Here is a 23,474-nt window from a genome sequence, read left to right as displayed (position 1 = left end):
ACCTTCACATCACATTTGGCTCAAAGCAAACTCCCGATCGGTTAGTCTGCATGGACCGCTGGACATCGTGCTGAGGGCGAGACCACACTGACGCTCCCAGAAACACAAGACCCTCTGAGCAAAACCCCCCCATCGCAGAACTGCATTGTAAGACACACAGCACTCAAAGCCATGGATTTGTAAACACTTTATTGGTAATGAAACAGACGAACACAGTCCCCCCTCCTCTCCTCTCAGAAATAATCACAACACTGAGCTTCAGAATTCCACAATGTTAAGACATCAACAATAAGTTCCAGAAGAAATATTAATAACTACACGTTTATGACACGTTGAGCTGTGGCTGTCTGAACATGCATAGTGTGGTGGACTGTTCCTGTGAGGGGCTTACAGGAGGAGCAGGAAATGGACACAGACCTCGGTGCCCTCTGGCTGTGCCTATCGGACCCCAGGGCAGACAGTTAGCCCTCTGGCTGTGCCTATCGGACCCCAGGGCAGAATTCACGCGAGTGGTTAGACTAACACGTGTACCCCGTCTCTCACATGCTGCAGTCTGACCAGATTAACCCAGCCGACACGTTCGGCACAACAGGAAGTGTTTTACGGACGAGCTGGACTTGAGGCATGCGTTTCTTTTCACCGACAGATCACCTTAGTTCTCTCTGAGCCCTCAACTGAGATTTGAACAGATGAATCTGATTGGGTGCACCAGGGTTACCGGGGGATACCGGTTGGATTGTCTCCTGAGTCCAGTTCATGCAAGGAAGCTCTGTTGTCAGATTCGTCCAAGAGCAGCTGTTCTTCAGCCAGGCAAAAGGACAACAAACGCTCACGTTGAAGCCCAGCACTCTAGCTGAGTGAATGCTGGAGCTAGCAGAATTTAACTGACCGTACAGTCAGGGAGACCGTATACACCACCACTGAATTATTGCAGCTGGACAAAGCCGGGAGTCTTCTGATTGGTTCATACACTGTAAGTGACAGCAGACAGCCCTTCCCCTCCTATCACCAACTGAAGGCTGAGGTCGTTCGCACCAGCACTGGGAACTGCAGCAAAATTATTAATTTCAAATAAACCCACGTGTAAATAGGTTTCCTTCAGTCGCCATTTTAAAAACTTGGCCTAGTAAATATACAAATTCAATTATAGCTGGCTTCGCCCTGGTAGTCTTAATATTTGAGTCAAATGCAAAAACTTGCACGAAAGATGAACAGACCAAGCCTGGTCCCTAATTGAACAAGCCGTGGGCACTAGAACACCTCTTCACACTGAAGCACAAATTTAACACAAAATGGCACTAGTCGCTGCTTCACAATAACGGGGTTTAATGGCCGATCCAGTGAAATGGCCTGAGCCGTCAGCTGGAGCAGGGACTGTAGCAGGGCGTTAGCTGGTGGTCTCCACCGGGGGGGGGACAGGGCCTGGGGGGGACAGGGCCTGGGGGGGGGGGGGGGTAACACTCAATGTTCTTAGTGATTCATCTAATGTACAGCACATGCAGAAAATGTCAGTGGCAATTTCACCCGAACATGACAAACACCCTGCTGCACTGTATCTATGCTCTGGAGTAGCAGCCCCAAACGGCTGATCCTGGATCAGTCCGCTCAACCACAATGAGCCCAGGCTTAGTGTGCACACAGACTCAGACTGACCCAGGATCAGCACGAGGGGAAGGTGTCCAGTCCTATTGGAAAAGGGCCGGTGCAGGTGCAGGATTTACCTTCAGCCCAGCGCACAGACACTGGACCTGGATCTCTACTGATGACCTGGATCTCTACTGACGACCTGGATCTCTGAGGACCGGGATGAGTTAGTTTAATTGGGCATCGCAGTGCCCCCACATTGGGCCTCTTCAAACAGGACTGGACACACCTGACCTACACTGTCCCAGCGTATCTAGGGTTACATGCTGAAAATCCAAACCCTACTTTAGATCCATCGCTTATTTGGCTGCAAAACTAGTAGTTTATCTTTTAACAGTAAAAAGGCAGGGATTATGAGTAGGAAGTAGAACTACCCAGCTAGGGGTAAACAGAGACCTGCTACAGCGATCTGATGAACTTTTCCCCCACCAGCGTATGTGAATATAAATGATGAATGTGTTTCATAAGAGCTACACAACTCTTTCATGAGCACAACAGACACCCATAAACACTCACACCCACAAACACTCACACCCACAAACACTCACACCCACAAACACTCACACCCACAAACACTCACACCCACAAACACTCTCACCCACAAACACTCTCACCCACAAACACTCTCACCCACAAACACTCTCACCCATAAACACTCTCACCCATAAACACTCTCACCCATAAACACTCTCACCCATAAACACTCTCACCCATAAACACTCTCACCCATAAACACTCACACCCATAAACACTCACACCCATACACACTCACACCCATACACACTCACACCCATACACACTCACACCCATAAACACTCTCACCCATAAACACTCACACCCATAAACACTCACACCCATAAACACTCTCACCCATAAACACTCTCACCCATAAACACTCTCACCCATAAACACTCATAAACACTCTCACCCATAAACACTCTCACCCATAAACACTCATAAACACTCACACCCATAAACACTCTCACCCATAAACACTCTCACCCATAAACACTCACACCCACAAACAGGCATGGGACATGACTCGCTTGCCTAATTATGGTTATTGACATAAGTATTTATGAGCACTTATGTCATGCTTATGAAGGTATTATGAACTGCTTATGAAGGAGGTATGTAGCTGCATTGAAGGACCATCTGCAGAAATTGGGACATGCTTCTGAAGAAGACCCAGACTAGTGAAATTCCTGGTGAATTCCTGGTCTGTTCCTTGCTGTTGCCGTATTCAGAAGGACATGTCTCTGGAGATATAACAGGTTTGTGGGGAAAGTTCAGCTGTGTGTCCTCAACTCCCTCAGACTCAAAGTTTCCAGTGGAGAGCAAGTTATTCGATTGAATGATCTGCTAAAAGTGATTATATTATATAAACACAGAAAAAATATCTTTTTTTATCAATTCGCTAATTCATCCATTGACTCTCCGTGGGGTAAAGGGGCTTGCCCTGATGTGGAGGTCCGGCTACTAGTCAATATTTACAAGATGCTCAGGCGGTGAGGGTGGAGTGTTCCTCTGTCCGCACGTCGTCGTCAGTTTGACTGCCGGGGGGGGGGGGGGGGGCTTATAAAATATTTAAACACAGTAGTTTTTGTGTTTCTTTCTGTAACATCTTAAAATGGCTTCCTTTTGTGCTGGCTCCATTAAACCTTAATTGACTGCAAGCGGCCTGATGAGATCAAACTACTTAAACCGCATTCGGCTGTATATTTCCAAATTAAAGGACTCAGTTTATTTGTTTATGAAGGCCAAACAGATGAGCATTCTTCACGGGTGTGAGGTTGGAGGGGCAGACACAACGCAGCACCGCACGCCTCCAGCGAACTCCAATGTCCCTTTCACCACAAATCACTTTCACTCAAAAAATTCCTTATAATACAAATCAAACTCCAAGGTCAATTTGGAAAGCAAATCTCTACACCTACATTTAGGTGAACAAACTTCAAAATATCAAAGCACTCCTCTAACAAAAAGAAAAATGTAGCTTTATACGTTCAAAAGGACTATCTTCATTTAACAGAGAAAATAAATGATTGGAAAACCATTCGATGAGAAAAATGCCCCTGAACTCGCTTTCGTTTATCCCCTGACCGTTTTACCCATGATCCTCTGCTTCACTTCCCGTGACACAGAGCGGGGAGCCGCCTGACCCCTGTGTGGCTGACGAGGCTGTCAATCCGACGCCGTGCTCTCGTCTGATTGGACAGGGCCAGTGGAGCAGGGTCCGCCCCCTCCCTGCCGGTCCCCACACAGGACGTCGGGCGCCGTGTTTAAGTGCTAAAGCAGCTCCTATGCTAAGCCACCTCCATCCCACGTCCTCTTCCTTCCGCACCACTTCCTGTTTCACATTTTGGCTCGCTGAAAGAACACCTGTCCGCCAAGGAAAGCACAGGGAGCCTTTATCAGACTTTCTCTCAACTAATCCAGAATTTCTCTCAACTTAACCAGATGCCACAATCACAGCAATTTCACACAAGTCGGCTGAAATTCATAAACAAGTCATTTTGCTCAGGTTTCCACGTTACCTTGATGTAGTTTTTGAAAACCTTGGGGTCTGGCTGCTGAAGCACTTGGCATAGTTCCTGTGAAAATGGGGGAAGAAGGTAACAAAAGGAGAAATGAAACCCCTGTGTGCTGTACCTGTGTGCTGTACCTGTGTGTGATCCAGGCACCCTCTCTCCATTAGTGCTGTGCCTGTGTGCTGTGCCTGTGTGCTGTACCTGTGTGCTGTGCCAGTGTGCTGTACCTGTGTGTGATCCAGGCACCCTCTCTCCATTAGTGCTGTACCTGTGTGCTGTACCTGTGTGCTGTACCTGTGTGCTGTACCTGTGTGCTGTGCCTGTGTGCTGTACCTGTGTGCTGTACCTGTGTGCTGTGCCTGTGTGCTGTGCCTGTGTGCTGTGCCTGTGTGCTGTACCTGTGTGCTGTACCTGTGTGCTGTGCCTGTGTGCTGTACCTGTGTGCTGTGCCTGTGTGCTGTACCTGTGTGCTGCACCTGTGTGATGTCAGGGGAGAGCTGCACCTGTGTGATGTCAGGGGAGAGCTGTACCTGTGTGATGTCAGGGGAGAGCTGGAGGGAGGGCAGGTAGTCCTGCTGCAGGTACTGGATGAACTCTGGCCCCTGTGAGCAAACAGAACCGTTATACACCTGAACACACCTGTCAGGGTTTACACCTGCACACACCTGTAACTGTTAACACAACTGCTGTTATGTCCAATGGATGCTGTGCTCCATTGATCTGGTAACAGGTTTGTGGTGACCAAAATTACATTTGTGCAGAGTTGATTTGGTTCATGGAAAGTTTATAATGGTCAATGTAATTCAATGAAATGCCAATGAGCTGATTAGTCACAAGTGGGTTTACTTTAGTTAGAGGTTATTGCTGCTCTATAGTCTGAGTACTTTAGTTAGAGGTTATTGCTGCTCTATAGTCTGAGTACTTTAGTTAGAGGTTATTGCTGCTCTATAGTCTGAGTACTTTAGTTAGAGGTTATTGCTGCTCTGTAGTCTGTGTACTTTAGTTAGAGGTTATTGCTGCTTTATAGTCTGTGTACTTTACTTAGAGGTGAGACTGCTGCTCTATAGTCTGTGTTCATAAGTGAGGCAGGAATAGGGCGGGGTCCTTACCCTTTTCAGATGGATCATTTTCAGAGTGAGGGCACACTCCGACAGGGTCTGAAAACCAAACGCACGGGGTTAAACCTGCGCGACTTCACACAAGATGGCTGACAGAATGACTGGCCTTGGGAATCTTACCAGGACGGTCTGGGCATCTGATAGGTCGAAGGTCGGCTTGAGCGGGGCCACAAAGCATGCTGGGACAATGTGTTTGTAGATGAAGTCAGGGAACCCGACCAGACCGTCTTTACCGCCTACAGTGGAAGAAACCGAGCATATTTACACCCTAAAACTTCATCTTTATTTCAATTTCTGTAACTATTTAATCACTCCAGGACCCTGAGGACGGGGTCAGTTGTAACACCCTCAATAATCTTCAGTATCTTCATATGCCACACCAGCAACATAGCCAACAACTTAAAATTGTATGCGCATATTTATTGTTTTCTCTACCATACATTAAAGGGTATTATCCACTCAGTGACAGAGCATACAACCTTTAAATAGTGTTAATGGAGGGATAACTATTAGCACCATTATCTACTCTGCTAGTTTTATCAACACGGCTTTCAACCTTTTACCATGAAGAGTAAAGGGGTCTCAGGGAGCCGGCCTGGCCCAGGGGTCAGGGGTCAGAGGGGTGCCCATGCTGACTCACCCCACAGCTCCACCAGCTTGGACAGGATGGTGAAGCAGGTCTTCTGGGCGACGGGGTCGGGGAAGTCCACCGCTCCCTGGATGACGGTGAACAGGACCCGCTCGATGTTCTCTGGCCCTGAGGAGAGAGAGCAGCCCCTTACACACACACTCCTTCTGTTCCACACACTCTCTCACACACACACACACACACACACACACACACACACACACACACTCCTTCTGTTCCACACTCTCTCTCTCTCTCTCTCTCTCTCTCACACACACACACACACACACACACACACACACACTCCTTCTGTTCCTCTCTCTCTCTCACACACTCACACACACACACACACACACTCACACACACACACACTCACACACTCACACACACACACACACACACACACACACACACACACACACTCCTTCTGTTCCACACTCTCTCTCTCTCTCTCTCTCTCTCTCTCACACACACACACACACACACACACACACACACACACACACTCCTTCTGTTCCACACTCTCTCTCTCTCTCTCTCTCTCTCTCACACACACACACACACACACACACACACACACACTCCTTCTGTTCCTCTCTCTCTCTCACACACTCACACACACACACACACACACTCACACACACACACACTCACACACTCACACACACACACACACACACACACACACACACACACACACACTCCTTCTGTTCCACACTCTCTCTCACTCTCTCTCTCTCTCACACACACACACACACACACACACACACACACACACACTCCTTCTGTTCCACACTCTCTCTCACTCTCTCTCTCTCTCACACACACACACACACACACACACACACACACACACACACACACACCTTCTGTTCCACACACTCTCTCTCACTCTCTCTCTCTCTCACTCACACACACACACACACACACACACACACTCCTTCTGTTCCACACTCTCACACACACACACACACACACACACACACACTCACACACTCACACACTCACACACTCACACACTCACACACTCACACACTCACACACACACACTCCTTCTGTTCCACACACACTCTCTCTCTCTCTCTCTCTCTCTCACACACACACACACACACACACACACACACACACACACACACACACACACACACACACACACACACACCTTCTGTTCCACACACTCTCTTTCTCACTCACTCACACACAAACATCCTATATCCTGTTTCACACAGAAAAAAAGTAACCTCCTTTCCGCATTTGTCTCCTCCTGTTTGGAAGTATGCACGGGGCTGCTGTACCTTGACTGACTATGACCCCGCGTAGCCGTACCCTGATTGGCTATGACCCCGTGTTGCCATACCCTGATTGGCTATGACCCCGTGTTGCCGTACCCCGATTGGCCATGACCCTGTGTAGCCGTATGCGGATTGGCTGTGACCCTGTGTAGCTGAACCCTGATTGGCTGTGACCCTGTGTAGCCGTACCCTGATTGGCCATGACCCCGTTTAGCCGTATGCTGATCGGCTGCAACCCTGTGCAGCCGTACCGATTGGCTATGACCCAGTGTAGCCGTACTCTGATTGGCTGTGACCGCGTGTAGCCGTACACTGATTGGCTGTGACCCCGTGTAGCCGTACTCTGATTGGCTGTGACTGCGTGTAGCCGTACGCTGATTGGCTGTGACCCCGTGTAGCCATACTCTGATTGGCTGTGACCCCGTGTAGCCATACTCTGATTGGCTGTGACTGCGTGTAGCCGTACGCTGATTGGCTGTGACCCTGTGTAGCCGTACGCTGATTGGCTGTGACCCCGTGTAGCCGTACGCTGATTGGCTGTGACCCCGTGTAGCCGTACGCTGATTGGCTGTGACCCCGTGTAGCCGTATGCTGATTGGCTGTGACCCTGTGTAGCCGTACGCTGATTGGCTGTGACCCTGTGTAGCCGTACGCTGATTGGCTGTGACCCCGTGTAGCTGTACGCTGATTGGCTGTGACCCTGTGTAGCCGTACGCTGATTGGCTGTGACCCTGTGTAGCCGTATGCTGATTGGCTGTGACCCCGAGCAGCCGTACCCTGATTGGCGATGACCGGGTGCATGCTGGTGCTGGCGACGGTCTGCAGGAAGCCGAAGTAGCTCCGGCGCAGCATCTGCTTCTCCAGCGCGGCCGTCTGGTCGTTCTCCTCGGCCGGCCGTGAGAGCACCTGGAAGATGGCCTGCACCAGCGGCATGAAGACCTGCTGCAGGAACGGCAGCACCTGACCCTGCAGAGCACAGCCAGCGCAAGGTCACTTCCTGCGCTGCAGCGCGGCGAGGTCACTTCCTGTGCTACAGCCCCATCACTGCCAGCACAGCGAGGTCACTTCCTGCGCTACAGCCCCATCACTGCCAGCACGGCGAGGTCACTTCCTGTGCTACAGCCCCACCACTGCCAGCACAGGGAGGTCACTTCCTGTGCTACAGCCCCATCACTGCACAGCAGGGTGAAGACTGTACCTTAAACTTGGCGGTGATCTGGTTGATGAGGGGGACTGTACCTTAAACTTGGCGGTGATCTGGTTGATGAGGGGGACTGTACCTTAAACTTGGCGGTGATCTGGTTGATGAGGGGGACTGTACCTTAAACTTGGCGGTGATCTGGTTGATGAGGGGGACTGTACCTTAAACTTGGCGGTGATCTGGTTGATGAGGGGGATGAACTCCTGCAGGTCCTTGGCCTCGCAGTCCTTCAGCATGTGTTCGAAGGCGGCGGGGATGAAGGGCAGAACCTCCTCCTCCAGGCAGATGATCATGCGGTGCAGGAAGGTCCTCACGCCGCTCCGCAGCGCCTCCTTCTGGACGGGGCAGCTCAGCGCGGGGACGAAGGTCTGCAGGCAGTCCCGGTACACCTGAGAGCATCCGCACTGCCGCACCGTCTGCTTGTTACTGAAGGCCTTGCTGGTGCGGCTGGAGGACGCAGGGGGTGAGGTTATTACGCACGCTAATGCATGCTAATAATGCTACATGCTAATGGTGCAACATGCTAACACTGCAACATACTAATACACACTAACAATGCAACATGCTAATAATGCAGCATGCTAATACACGCTAACAATGCAACATGCTAATAATGCAACATGCTAATACACGCTAACAATGCAACATGCTAATAATGCAGCATGCTAATACACGCTAACAATGCAACATGCTAATAATGCAACATGCTAATACACGCTAACAATGCAACATGCTAAGAATGCAGCATGCTAATACACGCTATCAATGGGGCGTAGCGTACCTGGCGAAGCCCACGGCGTGGCTCAGGCAGTCGGCGAGCGCAGCCTGCCGCTCCTCGTCCTGCTCCTGCAGCAGCTTCCCCAGCAGCTGCTGAAAGCGCTCCATCAGCGGGGCCAGCAGGCTGCGCATCATCGCCTGCTTCCTGTCCGACGAGCACTCGCTGTTCACGATCAGCACCCCCGCCGTCTCAAACACGAACAGCTGGTCATCGCTCGTCAGCAGCATCAGGTAGCCGTTCTCCTGGGGGGGGGGGGAGGGGGGGTTTAAACACAGAGGCTCTCCATCATACCACACCCCCCTATCTACACACTGATCTACACTTCACTTCAGACTCCAGACATTGTACAATAACGCCTTTCATTACATACCTACGAGACGCAAACTACAGCCTCAATCTGGATTAACGTGTTCACCTGGGGCCGGTCACCGCCCAGGGGCCGTTCCTCTCCAGCCCATCACTTTCAGGTCCTCATTAACTCTTCAGCCCAGAGAGAGGAGCTCTGAGAGTGAAGAGGAATGGGCCCTGAGCTCATGCCGTGGGTGTTTTACGGCGGGTAATCTTTCACCTACCGGGGGAGAGAGCTCCAGCAGGTCCTGGATGCGGTTCAGGATGTCCTCAATGTAGGAGTTCATGTGCTTACTGCAGACAGAGAGTAGTGCCATGTTACTCACACTCACACTCACACTCACACTCACACTCACACTCACACTCACACTCACACTCACACTCACACTCACACTCTCACACTCTCACACTCTCACACTCTCACACTCACACTCACACTCTCACACTCTCACACTCTCACACTCACATACACACACACACTCACTGCAGGGTTTTGATGTATCGGGAGAGGAGGTAGGCCACGCGGCTCCGGACTTTGGGGCTGTCATTCCGAACGCCCCGCTGATCCAGGAACGCCATCTGTGGGAAGAGATCGCCCTTTTTATTCTCTATGCCCTGATTGGCTGTGGTCTGGTCAGTGGCTGCTCTGATTGGCCGTGGTCAGGGCGGAGCTCACCAGGACACCGGGGATGTGCTGGGGTTCCACGATGAAGAACTTGTCATAGCGCACGACTGTCTCGAAGAACTCCAGCGTGACGGAGGTGTGCTGGTACTCGCTCACCCCACAGGTGACCAGCTGCAGTGAAACAACAGCATCCTGCCTTCAGACACTGCACCAGGCCTCAAAAAACACATCTACAATCCCACCGGCCCTCGAACGTGCGGACCTCAGGCACAATGACTGTTGAGAATTCCTGCACTCAGTCTGGCCTGTTAAAACCTAAACGGACCCCAGGGCCACCCGAGCGGAACCCCACTATCTTGAATTGGCGGGCATTTTGGATTTTGTTGGTTCTTGTCACTTTTCTGTCTTCCAACAGGTTGATTCACACGCAAATGAGTACACTGGTACAGGGCACCTCTGCAGCGCTACTGTTCAACTTTGGTGCAGATCGGCCATACGGCGGCGTTACAGCAGTCAACTGAATTTCCCTAAATTAAACAATGACACAAAGTTCTGCTTGATTGAAAATAAAAAAACATGCTCCTCGTAACTCCTCAATTTCTTGACCAATCAAGTTGAAACTTTCCATGCTACACCTGAGTGCCAGTCTCCAACTGGATGTATCATCCATACCATCCTGACCAATCATACGCACCGTCCTCATCATGTCCTGCAGGGCGCTGGCCTTGGCCACGTCCCCGGTGAAGTGTGCGCCCTGGGAGGCCGGCAGCGCCTCGCCCAGCATGTACAGCAGCCTGATCGCGACCTCCACCTCCATGAAGGCTGTGGACCGCCAGGACCTGAGCACAGAAACCCATTAAATACTTTATTCAACATACACTGCATAATATACACTGAATAATGTACACTGCATAATATACACTGTATAATATACACTGAATAATATACACTGCATAATATACACTGTATAATATACACTGAATAATGTACACTGCTTAATATACACTGTATAATATACACTGCATAATATACACTGTATAATATACACTGAATAATGTACACTGCATAATATACACTGTATAATACACACTGCATAATATACACTGAATAATGTACACTGCATAATATACACTGTATAATATACACTGAATAATATACACTGCATAATATACACTGTATAATATACACTGTATAATAAAGGGTTAATAATGTACACTGCATAATATACACTGCATAATATACACTGAATAATATACACTGCATAATATACACTTAATAATATACACTGAATAATATACACTGAATAATGTACACTAAGGGCCCACATTTATTTCAGTCAGTAAGGGGGCAGATTAGGGACCCTACTGCATCAGTAAGGGGGCAGATTAGGGACCCTACTGCGTCAGTAAGGGGGCAGATTAGGGACCCTACTGCATCAGTGAGGGGGCAGATTAGGGACCCTACTGCGTCAGTGAGGGGGCAGATTAGGGACCCTACTGCGTCAGTAAGGGGGCAGATTAGGGACCCTACTGCGTCAGTAAGGGGGCAGATTAGGGACCCTACTGCGTCAGTAAGGGGGAAGATTAGGGACCCTACTGCGTCAGTAAGGGGGCAGATTAGGGACCCTACTGCGTCAGTAAGGGGGCAGATTAGGGACCCTACTGCGTCAGTAAGGGGGCAGATTAGGGACCCTACTGCGTCAGTAAGGGGGAAGATTAGGGACCCTACTGCGTCAGTAAGGGGGCAGATTAGGGACCCTACTGCGTCAGTAAGGGGGCAGATTAGGGACCCTACTGCGTCAGTAAGGGGGCAGATTAGGGACCCTACTGCGTCAGTAAGGGGGCAGATTAGGGACCCTACTGCGTCAGTAAGGGGGCAGATTAGGGACCCTACTGCGTCAGTAAGGGGGCAGATTAGGGACCCTACTGCGTCAGTAAGGGGGCAGATTAGGGACCCTACTGCGTCAGTAAGGGGGCAGATTAGGGACCCTACTGCGTCAGTAAGGGGGCAGATTAGGGACCCTACTGCGTCAGTAAGGGGGCAGATTAGGGACCCTACTGCGTCAGTAAGGGGGCAGATTAGGGACCCTACTGCGTCAGTAAGGGGGCAGATTAGGGACCCTACTGCGTCAGTAAGGGGGCAGATTAGGGACCCTACTGCATGGTGGAGGTGAAGACCCGCCGCACAGCCTCCAGCAGCAGCTCAGGAGACACCTGGGCCAGCCGGTCCAACAGCAGCTTCAGCTGCTTCCTGTACTCCACAAACATGGCCTCGTGCTCCCCCTGGAGGGGGGGAGAGAGAGGGAGGGGGAGAGAGAGAGAGAGAGAGAGAGAGAGGGAGGGGGGAGAGAGTGGGAGGGGGAGAGAGGGAGAGGGAGAGGGAGGGGGGGGAGGAGGGAGGGAGGGGGAGAGAGAGAGAGGGAGGGGGGAGAGAGAGAGGGAGGGAGGGAGGGGGAGAGAGTGGGGAGGGGGGGAGAGAGGGAGAGGGAGGGAGGGGGAGATGGAGGGAGAGGGATGCACTGGTCAATGACACGTTCTAATTTACTAAATTACTCCCCAATTACTTTAATTAATTTAATGCAGAACATTACCTCATTCTCAAAGTTGTATTCATCATCGTATGTCAGTTTCTTATGACAGCCACCATGATTGCCTGTGAACAGTTGGGCGTGTGCACGTCATTCACCAGTGCTAGCTCAAACATTTCTACATAGCTATTCTGTATCAACACATTTCAGAAATCTCACCTCAATGTTGCTTTTCTGTTGGTCTGAGAGTACTGAAAGCTACAACAAGAGAGAGAAGGAGCCAGCATTATTTTCAATCTCCACATCATTCAGCAACAAACAATTACAAAGCCTGGCTGTAACACCTGCACAGGTGAAACTAATGCCAGATTGAACCACTGCGGCTAATAACTCATATTCTTCTGCAGGCTGGCAACTGTGCTGTTGTTGGGTTTTACCAATCAAACGGTCTTGCATTGAACTGAACACCTGCAACTCATACCTGTAATCACCTTTTAAAAATGTATATATTTAAAAAATATACACATCTAAACCCCTTCAGTTCAGGGAATGTGCATTCACTGGTTGGGTGGGAGGTTCCACACGCTCACCTGTTTGAGGACATGCAGGTAGCACACACACACTCACACACTCACACATTCTCACACTCACACTCACACTCACACTCACACACACACACACACACACACTCACACACACACTCACCTGTTTGAGCACGTGCAGGTAGTCGTAGCAGAAGCCCACCACGTTGGAGGAGATGTCGTCGTCCTCGTGGGCCAGCAGACTCAGGGTGAGGGGCACCTTGGCCTCCAGGGCCTGCAGTGAGTCCTGGCTGTGCTTCAGGTCCGCGGCCTTGGCCAGCCGGGTCCAGCTCAGCACCAGCGCCTGGCCCATGCCGTTCACCAGCCGCGAGAACTTGGCCAGGAAGTCCACATCCTCCTCCTGCAACCAGCCGCCAAATCAGCTCAGCTCAGCGCAGTGTGCAGGTTCTGCGCTCGCTCAACGCCCCAACGCTGCAACGGCCTCAACGCTGCAACGGCCCCAACACTGCAACGGCCTCAACACTGCAACAGGCTCAACACTGCAGCGGCCTCAACACTGCAACGGCCCCAACACTGCAACGGCCCCAACACTGCAACAGGCTCAACACTGCAGCGACCTCAACACTGCAACAGGCTCAACACTGCAACAGGCTCAACACTGCAACAGGCTCAACACTGCAACAGGCTCAACACTGCAACAGGCTCAACGCTGCAGCGGCCTCAACGCTGCAGCGGCCTCAACGCTGCAACGGCCTCAACACTGCAACGGCCCCAACACTGCAACGGCCCCAACACTGCAACGGCCCCAACACTGCAACGGCCTCAACACTGCAACGGCCCCAACACTGCAACGGCCCCAACACTGCAACGGCCCCAACACTGCAACGGCCTCAACACTGCAGTGGCCTCAACACTGCAACAGGCTCAACACTGCAGCGGCCTCAACACTGCAGCGGCCTCAACACTGCAACGGCCTCAACACTGCAACAGGCTCAACACTGCAACAGGCCGGGTGTCTCGGTGGCGCAGCCTGTAGAGCACTGACCACATGCTCATTGCGAGCCGCGACGTCGGCGGTTCGAATCCGACCGTCTGACATTTGTCGCATGTCTTTCCCTCTCTCTCGCTCCTCTCTCTATACTATACTGTCCAATAAAGCTGAAAAAGGCCTAAAAAATATCTTTAAAAAAACACTGCAACGGCCTCACCACTGCAACAGGCCCAACACTGCAACGGCCTCACCACTGCAACAGGCCCAACACTGCAACAGGCCCAACACTGCAACAGGCCCAACACTGCAACGGCCTCAACACTGCAACAGGCCCAACACTGCAACGGCCTCAACACTGCAACAGGCCCAACACTGCAACGGCCTCACCACTGAAGAAATTAGAATAAAATGTAACTAATCACCAGATGACACGTCATCAAACATTAGATACAAACTAAGAACAAATACCGGAGCTGAATTTGACCCTTGGGGAACGCCCTGAACCTAAAGCCCGCTTCTGACATGACAGAACAAGGCAGCTGAGGGAAGTGCGCAGGTCCGGTCCGATGGGGTCGGGGGTCAAGTCGTGCTAAGTCACCTACCTGCTCCACGTTGAAGAACCCGGCGTTCTGCAGCACCAGGCACAGGGACTCCACCAGCTTGGTCTTGTCCACCGGGTCCATCCCCTTGTTGACGATTTCAAACAGGCAGTCGCAGGCCTCCTCTCTCAGGACCTCCACGGACATGTGACTCAGCAGCAGGTTCACAAACCTGCAGCCAGAGACACTTTAATCAGAGCAGGAGCGGACACTGAAGTTTGGCCATAACCCTTAGCATGGCCATTCACAATGAATGGAACATTTGCTAACTGTTGCTACCATTCATTTCATCTCTAATGAAAGCATCTCTGCTGAAACCCACCAGTCAGCACCGGTCACCATAGCAGGCACACCTGAAACCTGAGCCCCGCCCCTCACCTGTCGTTGGCGATGAGTGACAGGTCGATCCAGGAGACGAAGGCCCCCACCACCTCCAGGCACTGGCAGGTGAGCTCCGAGTGGGTGTGCTGGAAGGTGTGCAGGATCTGGAACCAGGACTCCACCAGGCCCGGGATGCACTGCTCCCCGCATGGAGTCTTTGATCAGGGCGTTCCTGCGCGACTCCTGAGGGAGAGGGAGGGGAGGTCAGAGACGCTACGCTACACTGCTATGCGACAACGCTACGCTACACAGCACCGTTATGCTACGCTAGACTGCCACGCTACGCTACACTGCTATGCTATGCTATGCTATGACACTACACTACACAACACAACACCACTGCGCTAGATTACTATGCTACACTGCTACCCTACCCCGCTACGCTACAGAGCTGCACTCTGGGGGTTCTTAAGGCCAGGCACTAAAAGCTAAGCTAAACCCTGTGAGACACACCCCCCTGACTGTGCCTGTCCAATCAGACGGTGTGCGGGGGCAGGGGGCGGGCCTTGCCTCGGTGGAGTGCAGGGTGTCTCGGTCCACCACCTCTGCGTCGATGGCCATCAGCGTGCGCAGGTACAGGTCCACGCCCCGCGGGTTCAGACCAATCACAGACAGGATGTCGAAGAAGAACTTGGGCCACTGGGTCAGGTACTCCGTCACGAAGGCCAGGGCAAAAACCTGCGCCGCCTTGTTCCGGAGGAACGCCTTCTCTGGGGGGGCCGTCAGCTGGGGGGGCACAGGGGGTCACAGGGGGTCAGAGGGGGCAGGGACAGGCGAGGGTTTGGGGTGGGACAGAACTGCACCCTATCCTGTAGATCAGGGAGGGGTGGGACAGTTCTGCTGCCACCGGTTACCCTGAATCAGCTAATTTACCATGTACACCATGATCGATTCACTCGTAAATTAGACCACAATAAAATGCAACAAGACAAGAACATTTATCAGCTGCTGTTTATATCACAGAATATGGCTATAAATGACAGATCATGTCAGTGGTTGGTTTAATTAAATAATTAAGAGCAGACAGCCCATCCCTGCTGTGGTTGATCTCGGCGGGGCCTGGGTTTGGTGTAACTACAGTACAGCTACAGCTCTGCCTATTCTCACACACAACCATTTTACTAATGCTGTGACTAACCACAATTAGCAGGAACAACGCTGTTGTAGACAGACAGACAGACACACCAACCTGAAACTGGAGCCATTTCATGAGGGTTTCCCTTATTAGCTGCTGCTGGACTGCAGTGAGTTCACTGTGTCTGCAAGACAAACATATTTGGTAACTTCATCATCATCTTCACCATCATCCTCACATACAGACAGAACTGCACATCAATGCATGGAGGGAGGGAGAGAGGGAGGGGGAAACAGACAAACCCCAACAGCACATGAACTTGATTTAACCGGCTCCCACGCACATACACTCACCTGAACTTGATTTGATGTTCCAGAACTTGGAAGCAGAAGAACTTCACGTGATCATCACTGAGAGGAGAGAACACTTATTAAACGCTACTGAATCAGACCTCAACATTTACAACAACATTCACCCCACCCCAACATAACCACATCAGCCCCTGACCATCACAGCCACTCTCTCACACTCACTCTCACTCACTCTCACTCACTCTCACTCACTCTCACTCACTCTCACTCACTCTCACTCACTCACTCTCACTCACTCTCACTCACTCACTCACTCACTCACTCACTCACTCACTCTCACTCTCACTCTCTCTCACTCTCTCTCACTCTCTCTCACACACTCTCACTCTCTCTCACACACTCTCACACACTCTCACACACTCTCACACACTCTCACACACTCTCACACACTCTCACACAGACACACACAGACACACACAGACACACACACAAACACACAGCCCTGAATCTGTCTCAGGTAGCTCACCTGTACAGCCCTTTCACCAGCGCCTCTGCACACACCTGCCAGCCATCCTGCGACTCCTTCAGCTGCTCGAAATACACCAGCGCCTGCACAGAGGATGTGGGAGTCAAACCCGTTTGTCTCCACAGCGCCGTACCGAACAACACACTCCCACAAACAGTACACTCCCACAAACTCTCACACTCCCTCAGGGCTAAAGCCCCTTTCTGTGTGCTTACTCACTGACCAACAAACACAATCAGCAATCATACATACTGTGTGTCTACTCACTGATCAACAAGCACAATCAGCAATCATTCATTCATAAAGCTGTGTAGAGGTGCCTTTGCGTCTAATCTTTAAGTGTAATTCCTGCAACATGCATTAAAAGCTATTCTGATAAACTAACAAAAACCAGGATTGTGATTCAGAAAACACACTGGTCTGGAGGAGGAAGTTTAGAAAGGCACAGTGCTTAACATGAAACTGACTCTAGCCTGTGGCTAAGTCCTAGTTTTAAAAATGTATTTTCGCTCAACATGCAAATCAATCAAACTGCCAACCTCTCCATGGTCGTTTGAACATGAGTGCACTGCTCACCCGCTGCCTGTAGGTGGCGTCAGCGTTGGGGCTGAGACCCAGGAGGGCGTGTTCATCCATGACAGCCTCACACACACACAGCAGTTACTACGGTTCCAGCGAAGGTTTGCTCCCCTCTCCCCTCACACAGGCTGCATACATCTGACGACAGAGGGAAAACAGGACATGTGTGTGTGTGTGTGTGTGTGTGTGTGTGTGTGTATGTGTGTATGTATGTGTGTGTGTATGTATGTATGTGTGTGTGTGTATGTATGTGTGTGTGTGTGTGTGTGTGTGTGTGTGTGTGTGTGTGTGTGTGTGTGTGTGTGTGTGTGTGTAGTGCACGCCTCAGCTTTAGAGATCACTTCTGAATGAAGCTGGTTTACACACAGGCTGGCTGGCAAACTGATCAGAACACTCACTTTAGTATACTGAAATCCCTATACCCCATTAGCCAAACAAAACATCCAGTATGAACATTATTTACATGGGAATTTAGATGGAATGCAAAATAGACCATCAAGATACCAACTCTCTGCATTCAACTTGGCTGAATGAAATCTGCTGTTTTATATAACTTAGATCTCACACAAGCTGCTTATGAAGCCCACAAATAATACAAGCCCGAAGAAGCAAAACAGAAGCCTGAAGTTGCACATTTCATGAATTCAAACTGCATTATGAAAACTCTTATATCACGATGGACAGCGACGCAACAATCACAACCTCCACCCAACACAACTTCCCAGCAGGTTGAGAGGTGGCTAGCTGGCTAACGTTGCTGCATTAACCACATCCAATATTCTGTGGCAGATGCAGGTTCATAATGGGTTAGCCATATTGTGAGATTGGCTTCGGGTTGACCTAAATATTACTCGATACGTGTAAATGATCAAGACTGCACAGCGCCCCTAAGGCATGATCTCTATCTAGTAACACGTAATACCCAAAAGCGAGGCAGCGTTTGCCAACTCCGACCATCGGCCGCGCTGTACACGCGCATCAGTCGGCATGCCTCTCCCAGAGAAACACCCACAGCAAACTTTCACTGGCCTGTCCGATAACTGGTAAAATAGCCACAAATACAAGAAAATTAAGTCATGTTGTACCTTAAGGTTGAATTTATCTCATCGTCACCCTCAGACGGTTCCCAAAAAAACGAAAAATGATCAATCTGAACCAATCTCGGTATTGTGATCGCCAGTCCGCGTTCGCTGGTCCAGGCTCGTTCGTGCTGCGTGTCGGCTTGCTGCAAACGGAAACTCGTGACGCAAACTCCGGGCCGGGTCATGCTCACAGGAAGTGATCCTGCGTTTCCTCTGGCTATTCTTTACATGAGCACAGGTCTAAGCCATTATTATGTAGAATCTAGAAAGCACAACAAAAAACACCTCTAAAACCATAAAGGCTGTAAATCTAATATCTTATACTTGGCAGCATCTTAAAGTAGAATCTAATACTCTCATTCAATTGAAAACTATGATTTTTGGTTTATTTTTTGACTACTTACATTTGTATATAAAAAAACATTTCCCGTGCAGAATAATAAGGTTTATCAGAAATATGACGTGCATCTCATATTTCATTGATTTGATCACAAAATATTAAATCGGAGTCCTCCGCGATAAGTGGCACCACGGAGCACCAATGGGAGACGGTGTCTTGGTCCCGCCCTTCCGGGGGAAGATTGACGTTTATGAGTCGCCGCCCCTCAACTTCCTTTTTCCAAGCGGCCGTCAGCGAGAGACACCATGAAGGCGTCCGGCACAGTACGTATACGCTAATAATATATTTATTCATGCGGATAACGCGATACGATTCGCCTTCGGTGTGCATAAGCATGTAAACTATTCGTACATTTAATCAAGTTTGGCATTGCTTCGATAAGAGCGTATGGAAAACTCAATTTTCAGAAACCCTTCTCACGGCAACATGGCGTCGCAATATACGTTGCTTGAACCATGTGCTGTTGAGGCCTGTTATAAAAGCTAGATCTGGGCAAAATACGATAGTGGTATATATTGCTCAGAGTGCTTGGGCATCCGTGCTGATTTCGTGAAGTAACGGAGTAAACTAGGCGATTCAAACGTAAATTATTAGCTGGGTGGTTCAGTGATGCTTACGGCCCACATGTCCCGAGTTAGGCTTGCTAGCTAGCGAGCTAAACTATCTTGCTAACATGAATGTTTCTGTACACGTAGTTGTCTTCGTAATGCCGTTTCTGTGTCTAATATTGGTTTGTAGCTTGCTGTAACTTACGGTGTATATCAAAAGTCCGCTGGCCGTTAGTTTGTTCACTATTGTAGCCCGTGTCAGTGGTTCTCTAAATCGATCTAGGGGACCCCTGGTTTTCATTCTATCCAGAGGTGCCACTCTGGCATTCCAAATTCATATTTTTCAATTTTTTTCAGAGATGTTTTATCTTAAGCCGTCAAAAATGGTTATACATGCCATGTCTCGTGCTTATTGTGCTTTAGTCTATTTGAGGTAAATAATAATATTTTTAACTGCTCAAATTAAAGATTGAGGTGAATCATTAGGTTCCTAATTGACAAAAGTAGATTTACAGCCTTAATTGAGAGAGAGCTCCCCATAACGTTTTAGAACCACTGTAGATTAAAACATTAAATTATCATTCTGGAAAGCCATGATGCTCGTCCCTAGAGCATTTAGATGACACAATTTAGCTGCTCTGAAGAGTGAGTGTTGCGTTTGCACACAAAACCCAAAGATCATCATTTACACCAATAATATGATCTTGTCTGGTGTGCAGAAATCAAGTGTGCCTTGTCGCCTTTCAGACCGCTGACGTGGGTCTAAAAGTGAAATCAAGGTTCTACATCGGGTCCATCGTAGATTACGGTACGTAGGCTGTTGTGATGTCACCTGGCTGAAGCGTGTGATTGGTTGCCCCTCCAGCTTCGGGAATACAAGGTGATTGGGCGTCTGCTGCCCTCCGCCAAGAACCCCACTCCCCCGCTGTACCGCATGCGGATCTTCGCCCCCAACCACGTGGTGGCCAAGTCCCGCTTCTGGTACTTCGTCTCCCAGCTGAGGAAGATGAAGAAGGCTTCTGGAGAAACCGTCTACTGTGGGCTGGTGAGTACTGGAGGGGTCAGCCTGGGGGTGGGAACTACAGCGGGGATCCGCAACTCTGTCCTCAGGGGCTGAGAACTGCTGGTTTATCAGGGAGTCAGGTGTTCACACCTATCAGCAATCAGCAGCACTAATTACCTGGGAGAAAAGAGAACCAGGGCTGGATTTGAAGGCCAGAGTTCATCCCTGGTACATGGGATACCATGCAGCTGTACAATTAAGGGAGACTGCATGGTGTCTGGGGTCGCTAATTGAGTGTACGTGATCCTGACGAGCCTTGCCTCTTAAGTGCTGGGATATCAGTCTTCATGTTTCATGTTGAGGCCAGACCACCGCACCCACCTCTCCTGGTTCCTGGGTGTGCATAATGGTGTGCGTCTGTATTGAGTGTGAGTGTATTGTGTGTGTAGTTGGGGGTGTGTGCGCCTACAGACGTATTGAGGGTGTGTGTATTGAGTGTGAGTGTATTGAGTGTGAGTGTATTGAGTGTGAGTGTATTGAGTGTGAGTGTATTGAGTGTGAGTGTATTGAGTGTGAGTGTATTGAGTGTGAGTGTATTGAGTGTGAGTGTATTGAGTGTGAGTGTATTGAGGGTGAGTGTATTGAGGGTGAGTGTATTGAGGGTGAGTGTATTGAGGGTGAGTGTATTGAGGGTGAGTGTATTGTGTGTGAGTGTGTGAGAGTGTGTGTAGTTGGGGGTATGTGTGCGTCTGTATTGAGGGTGTGTGTGTGTGTGCAGTGGGGTCAGCCCACCTGGCAGACGGACGGCTGAGCGTGCCCGTGTTCCTCCAGGTGTTTGAGAAGTCTCCTCTGAAGGTGAAGAACTTTGGGATCTGGCTGCGCTACGACTCCCGCAGCGGCACCCACAACATGTACCGCGAGTACCGCGACCTGACCACCTCCGGAGCTGTCACTCAGTGCTGTAAGTGCCGCCTCCTCCCGGCTCCTCCAATCACAGAACACGCTAATACACCAAAGAGCTGTCACTCAGTGCTGTAAGTGCCGCCTCCTCCCGGCTCCTCCAATCACAGAACACGCTAATACACCCAGAGAGCCGTGATCAGTGTTAATGTTAACTGCCCAGTTTATACCAAGGAATAGTGCTGAATGCATTCTTTAGGGAAGCAGAACTGTCCCATGATGTATGGTTTTGAAACTCGCAGGCTCTGACTTGTGACTCATTGAGGAGTGTAATTTGAGTCCTGGAATAGTCCTGTAGGGAACGGGAGGGAGAGGAGGACTGCAGTGTCTGCTGGTTTTCGCTCTTCACTCGTCGATTTAAGAAATGAAGGTTTCTCGAATCTGAATTGTTCACCGATTTTTAAGGTGAAGGCAAAAACCAGCTGACACTATGGCCCACAGGGTCACCACGGCAATCGATTCGCAGATGCCCGTTTCCAGTAATGAGGATGTAATATTTGAGAGGAGCGTCCGCACACAAACCCAAAGAGCTCCGTTGGTCCGTGCGGTGTTCTTGTCATGTGTGCGTAAAGGAAGAAGCACCTTGTCGCCTTCCGTGGGCTGCTGTGCCGGCGGAAGTGAAATCAGGGTTCAACACGCCGGGCGTGGGGACTGGTCCCGGCCGTCAGGGTCCGGTCCCCGTATGTCCACGATAGACCAGGGAAGCAGATGAATCGTGTTATAGTCTCAGCCCAAGGGGCCAATGAGACGCAGGTTTAGGAAGGCCCAGCCAATCAGGGGCAGCTCTGATGGATTGTCCCTGTTCCAGATCGGGACATGGGAGCGCGCCATCGCGCCCGCGCCCACTCCATCCAGATCATGAAGGTGCAGGAGATCGCTGCCAACAAGTGCCGCCGCCCGGCCATCAAGCAGTTCCACGTGAGTCCCTGCAGACCGCTGCAACTATCTATCTATCTCTATCTATCTATCTCTCTCTCACACAGACACACACACACACGCATGTCCCTGCACACCTCTACTGCTGTAACACACACCCACACACACACACCTCTGCTGCTGTAACACACACACACACTCACACACCATTCTCCTTGGACAGGTGCAGTTGTCCGTATGCCCAGACCCCAGTAGAGCTTGTCATCAGCATTAGAATGTTGGGTTCAGAACATTCTAATCGTGTGTTTGTGACCTCACTCCCGACTGGGTGTGATTGGCTGTCAGGGTCTGATGGGCTCCTGATGGCGTTCCCCTCTGCCTGTGTAACCCTTGTCCGTCTGTCTGTCCGTCTGCAGGACTCCAAGATCAAGTTCCCCCTGCCCCACAGGGTTCTGCGTCGCCAGCACAAGCCCCGCTTCACCACCAAGAGACCAAACACCTTCTTCTAGAGGACGCGCTCCTCACGTTTCTGTACGCTCTTGTGAATAAAAAAACAAAACCAGAACTGGGCTCTCCGCATTTCTGTCTGTCAGGGTTAAGTCCTGTGATTCTCAGCCTCATTAAATCTGATCACGAACTGGGAACGTAGTATCAGTTTAGCAAACTTTACAATTATCTTAGCATTTGTGGATGATGGGTGTTTGTGGACCAGTGTTTGGGACTGGAATGGAAAGGCCTCTGCATCTTAAAATAATTTACTGATCACCTCCATCGGCCATCTCACATTTCAGCTACATTTATTACTTTGAGCGCATGAATGACAGTTGGACATTTATTGTGTGCCAATATGAAAGTTACTGCAATTTACTGCCTTAAACCAGTGTTGGTGTACATGGCCAATTAGCTCAT

The 23,474-nt window shown here is 50.2% G+C and overlaps 2 protein-coding genes and 2 non-coding genes across 4 annotated transcripts; 3 read left to right on the top strand and 1 right to left on the bottom strand.

Moving 5' to 3' along the window:
* Window positions 1-172: 172 nt before the first annotated feature.
* Window positions 173-18,988, bottom strand: xpot (exportin, tRNA (nuclear export receptor for tRNAs)). Its single transcript, XM_061229341.1, is given in 27 exon segments — window positions 173-4,026; window positions 4,182-4,238; window positions 4,706-4,777; window positions 5,285-5,332; window positions 5,414-5,529; window positions 5,934-6,050; window positions 7,990-8,179; window positions 8,576-8,861; window positions 9,196-9,434; window positions 9,765-9,834; window positions 10,025-10,119; window positions 10,217-10,336; window positions 10,860-11,004; window positions 12,323-12,447; window positions 12,756-12,799; window positions 12,802-12,817; window positions 12,912-12,950; window positions 13,398-13,634; window positions 14,828-14,996; window positions 15,203-15,348; window positions 15,350-15,388; window positions 15,716-15,931; window positions 16,395-16,464; window positions 16,634-16,690; window positions 17,118-17,200; window positions 17,694-17,834; window positions 18,782-18,988. Coding segments are annotated over 26 exon segments (2,883 nt in total). The 5' UTR covers window positions 17,754-17,834; window positions 18,782-18,988; the 3' UTR covers window positions 173-3,999.
* A 306-nt stretch (window positions 18,989-19,294) lies between these two features.
* On the top strand, window positions 19,295-23,130 carry rpl18a (ribosomal protein L18a). Its single transcript, XM_061229468.1, has 5 exons — window positions 19,295-19,441; window positions 20,592-20,771; window positions 21,561-21,690; window positions 22,498-22,607; window positions 22,982-23,130. Exons 1-5 carry the CDS (start codon window positions 19,424-19,426, stop codon window positions 23,072-23,074), a joined length of 531 nt encoding a protein of 176 aa, XP_061085452.1. The 5' UTR covers window positions 19,295-19,423; the 3' UTR covers window positions 23,075-23,130.
* On the top strand, window positions 20,384-20,516 carry LOC133119426 (small nucleolar RNA SNORA68). Its single transcript, XR_009706530.1, has one exon. It is a non-coding gene; the product is annotated as a small nucleolar RNA SNORA68 (small nucleolar RNA).
* LOC133119425 (small nucleolar RNA SNORA68) lies at window positions 22,199-22,328 on the top strand. The gene has a single exon (XR_009706529.1). It is a non-coding gene; the product is annotated as a small nucleolar RNA SNORA68 (small nucleolar RNA).
* Window positions 23,131-23,474: the final 344 nt, after the last annotated feature.

Source organism: Conger conger, chromosome 19 (assembly GCF_963514075.1).
Source record: "Conger conger chromosome 19, fConCon1.1, whole genome shotgun sequence".
Classification (NCBI taxonomy): domain Eukaryota; kingdom Metazoa; phylum Chordata; class Actinopteri; order Anguilliformes; family Congridae; genus Conger; species Conger conger.
This window is presented reverse-complemented; position numbering and strand designations above follow the sequence as displayed.

Bases quoted from the DNA above. Each gene is read 5' to 3' on its own strand.
- rpl18a (XM_061229468.1), top strand. The intron at 20,772-21,560 runs GTGAGTACTGGA...GTGTTCCTCCAG, and splicing joins AAACCGTCTACTGTGGGCTG to GTGTTTGAGAAGTCTCCTCT. The intron at 21,691-22,497 runs GTAAGTGCCGCC...TCCCTGTTCCAG, and splicing joins CGGAGCTGTCACTCAGTGCT to ATCGGGACATGGGAGCGCGC.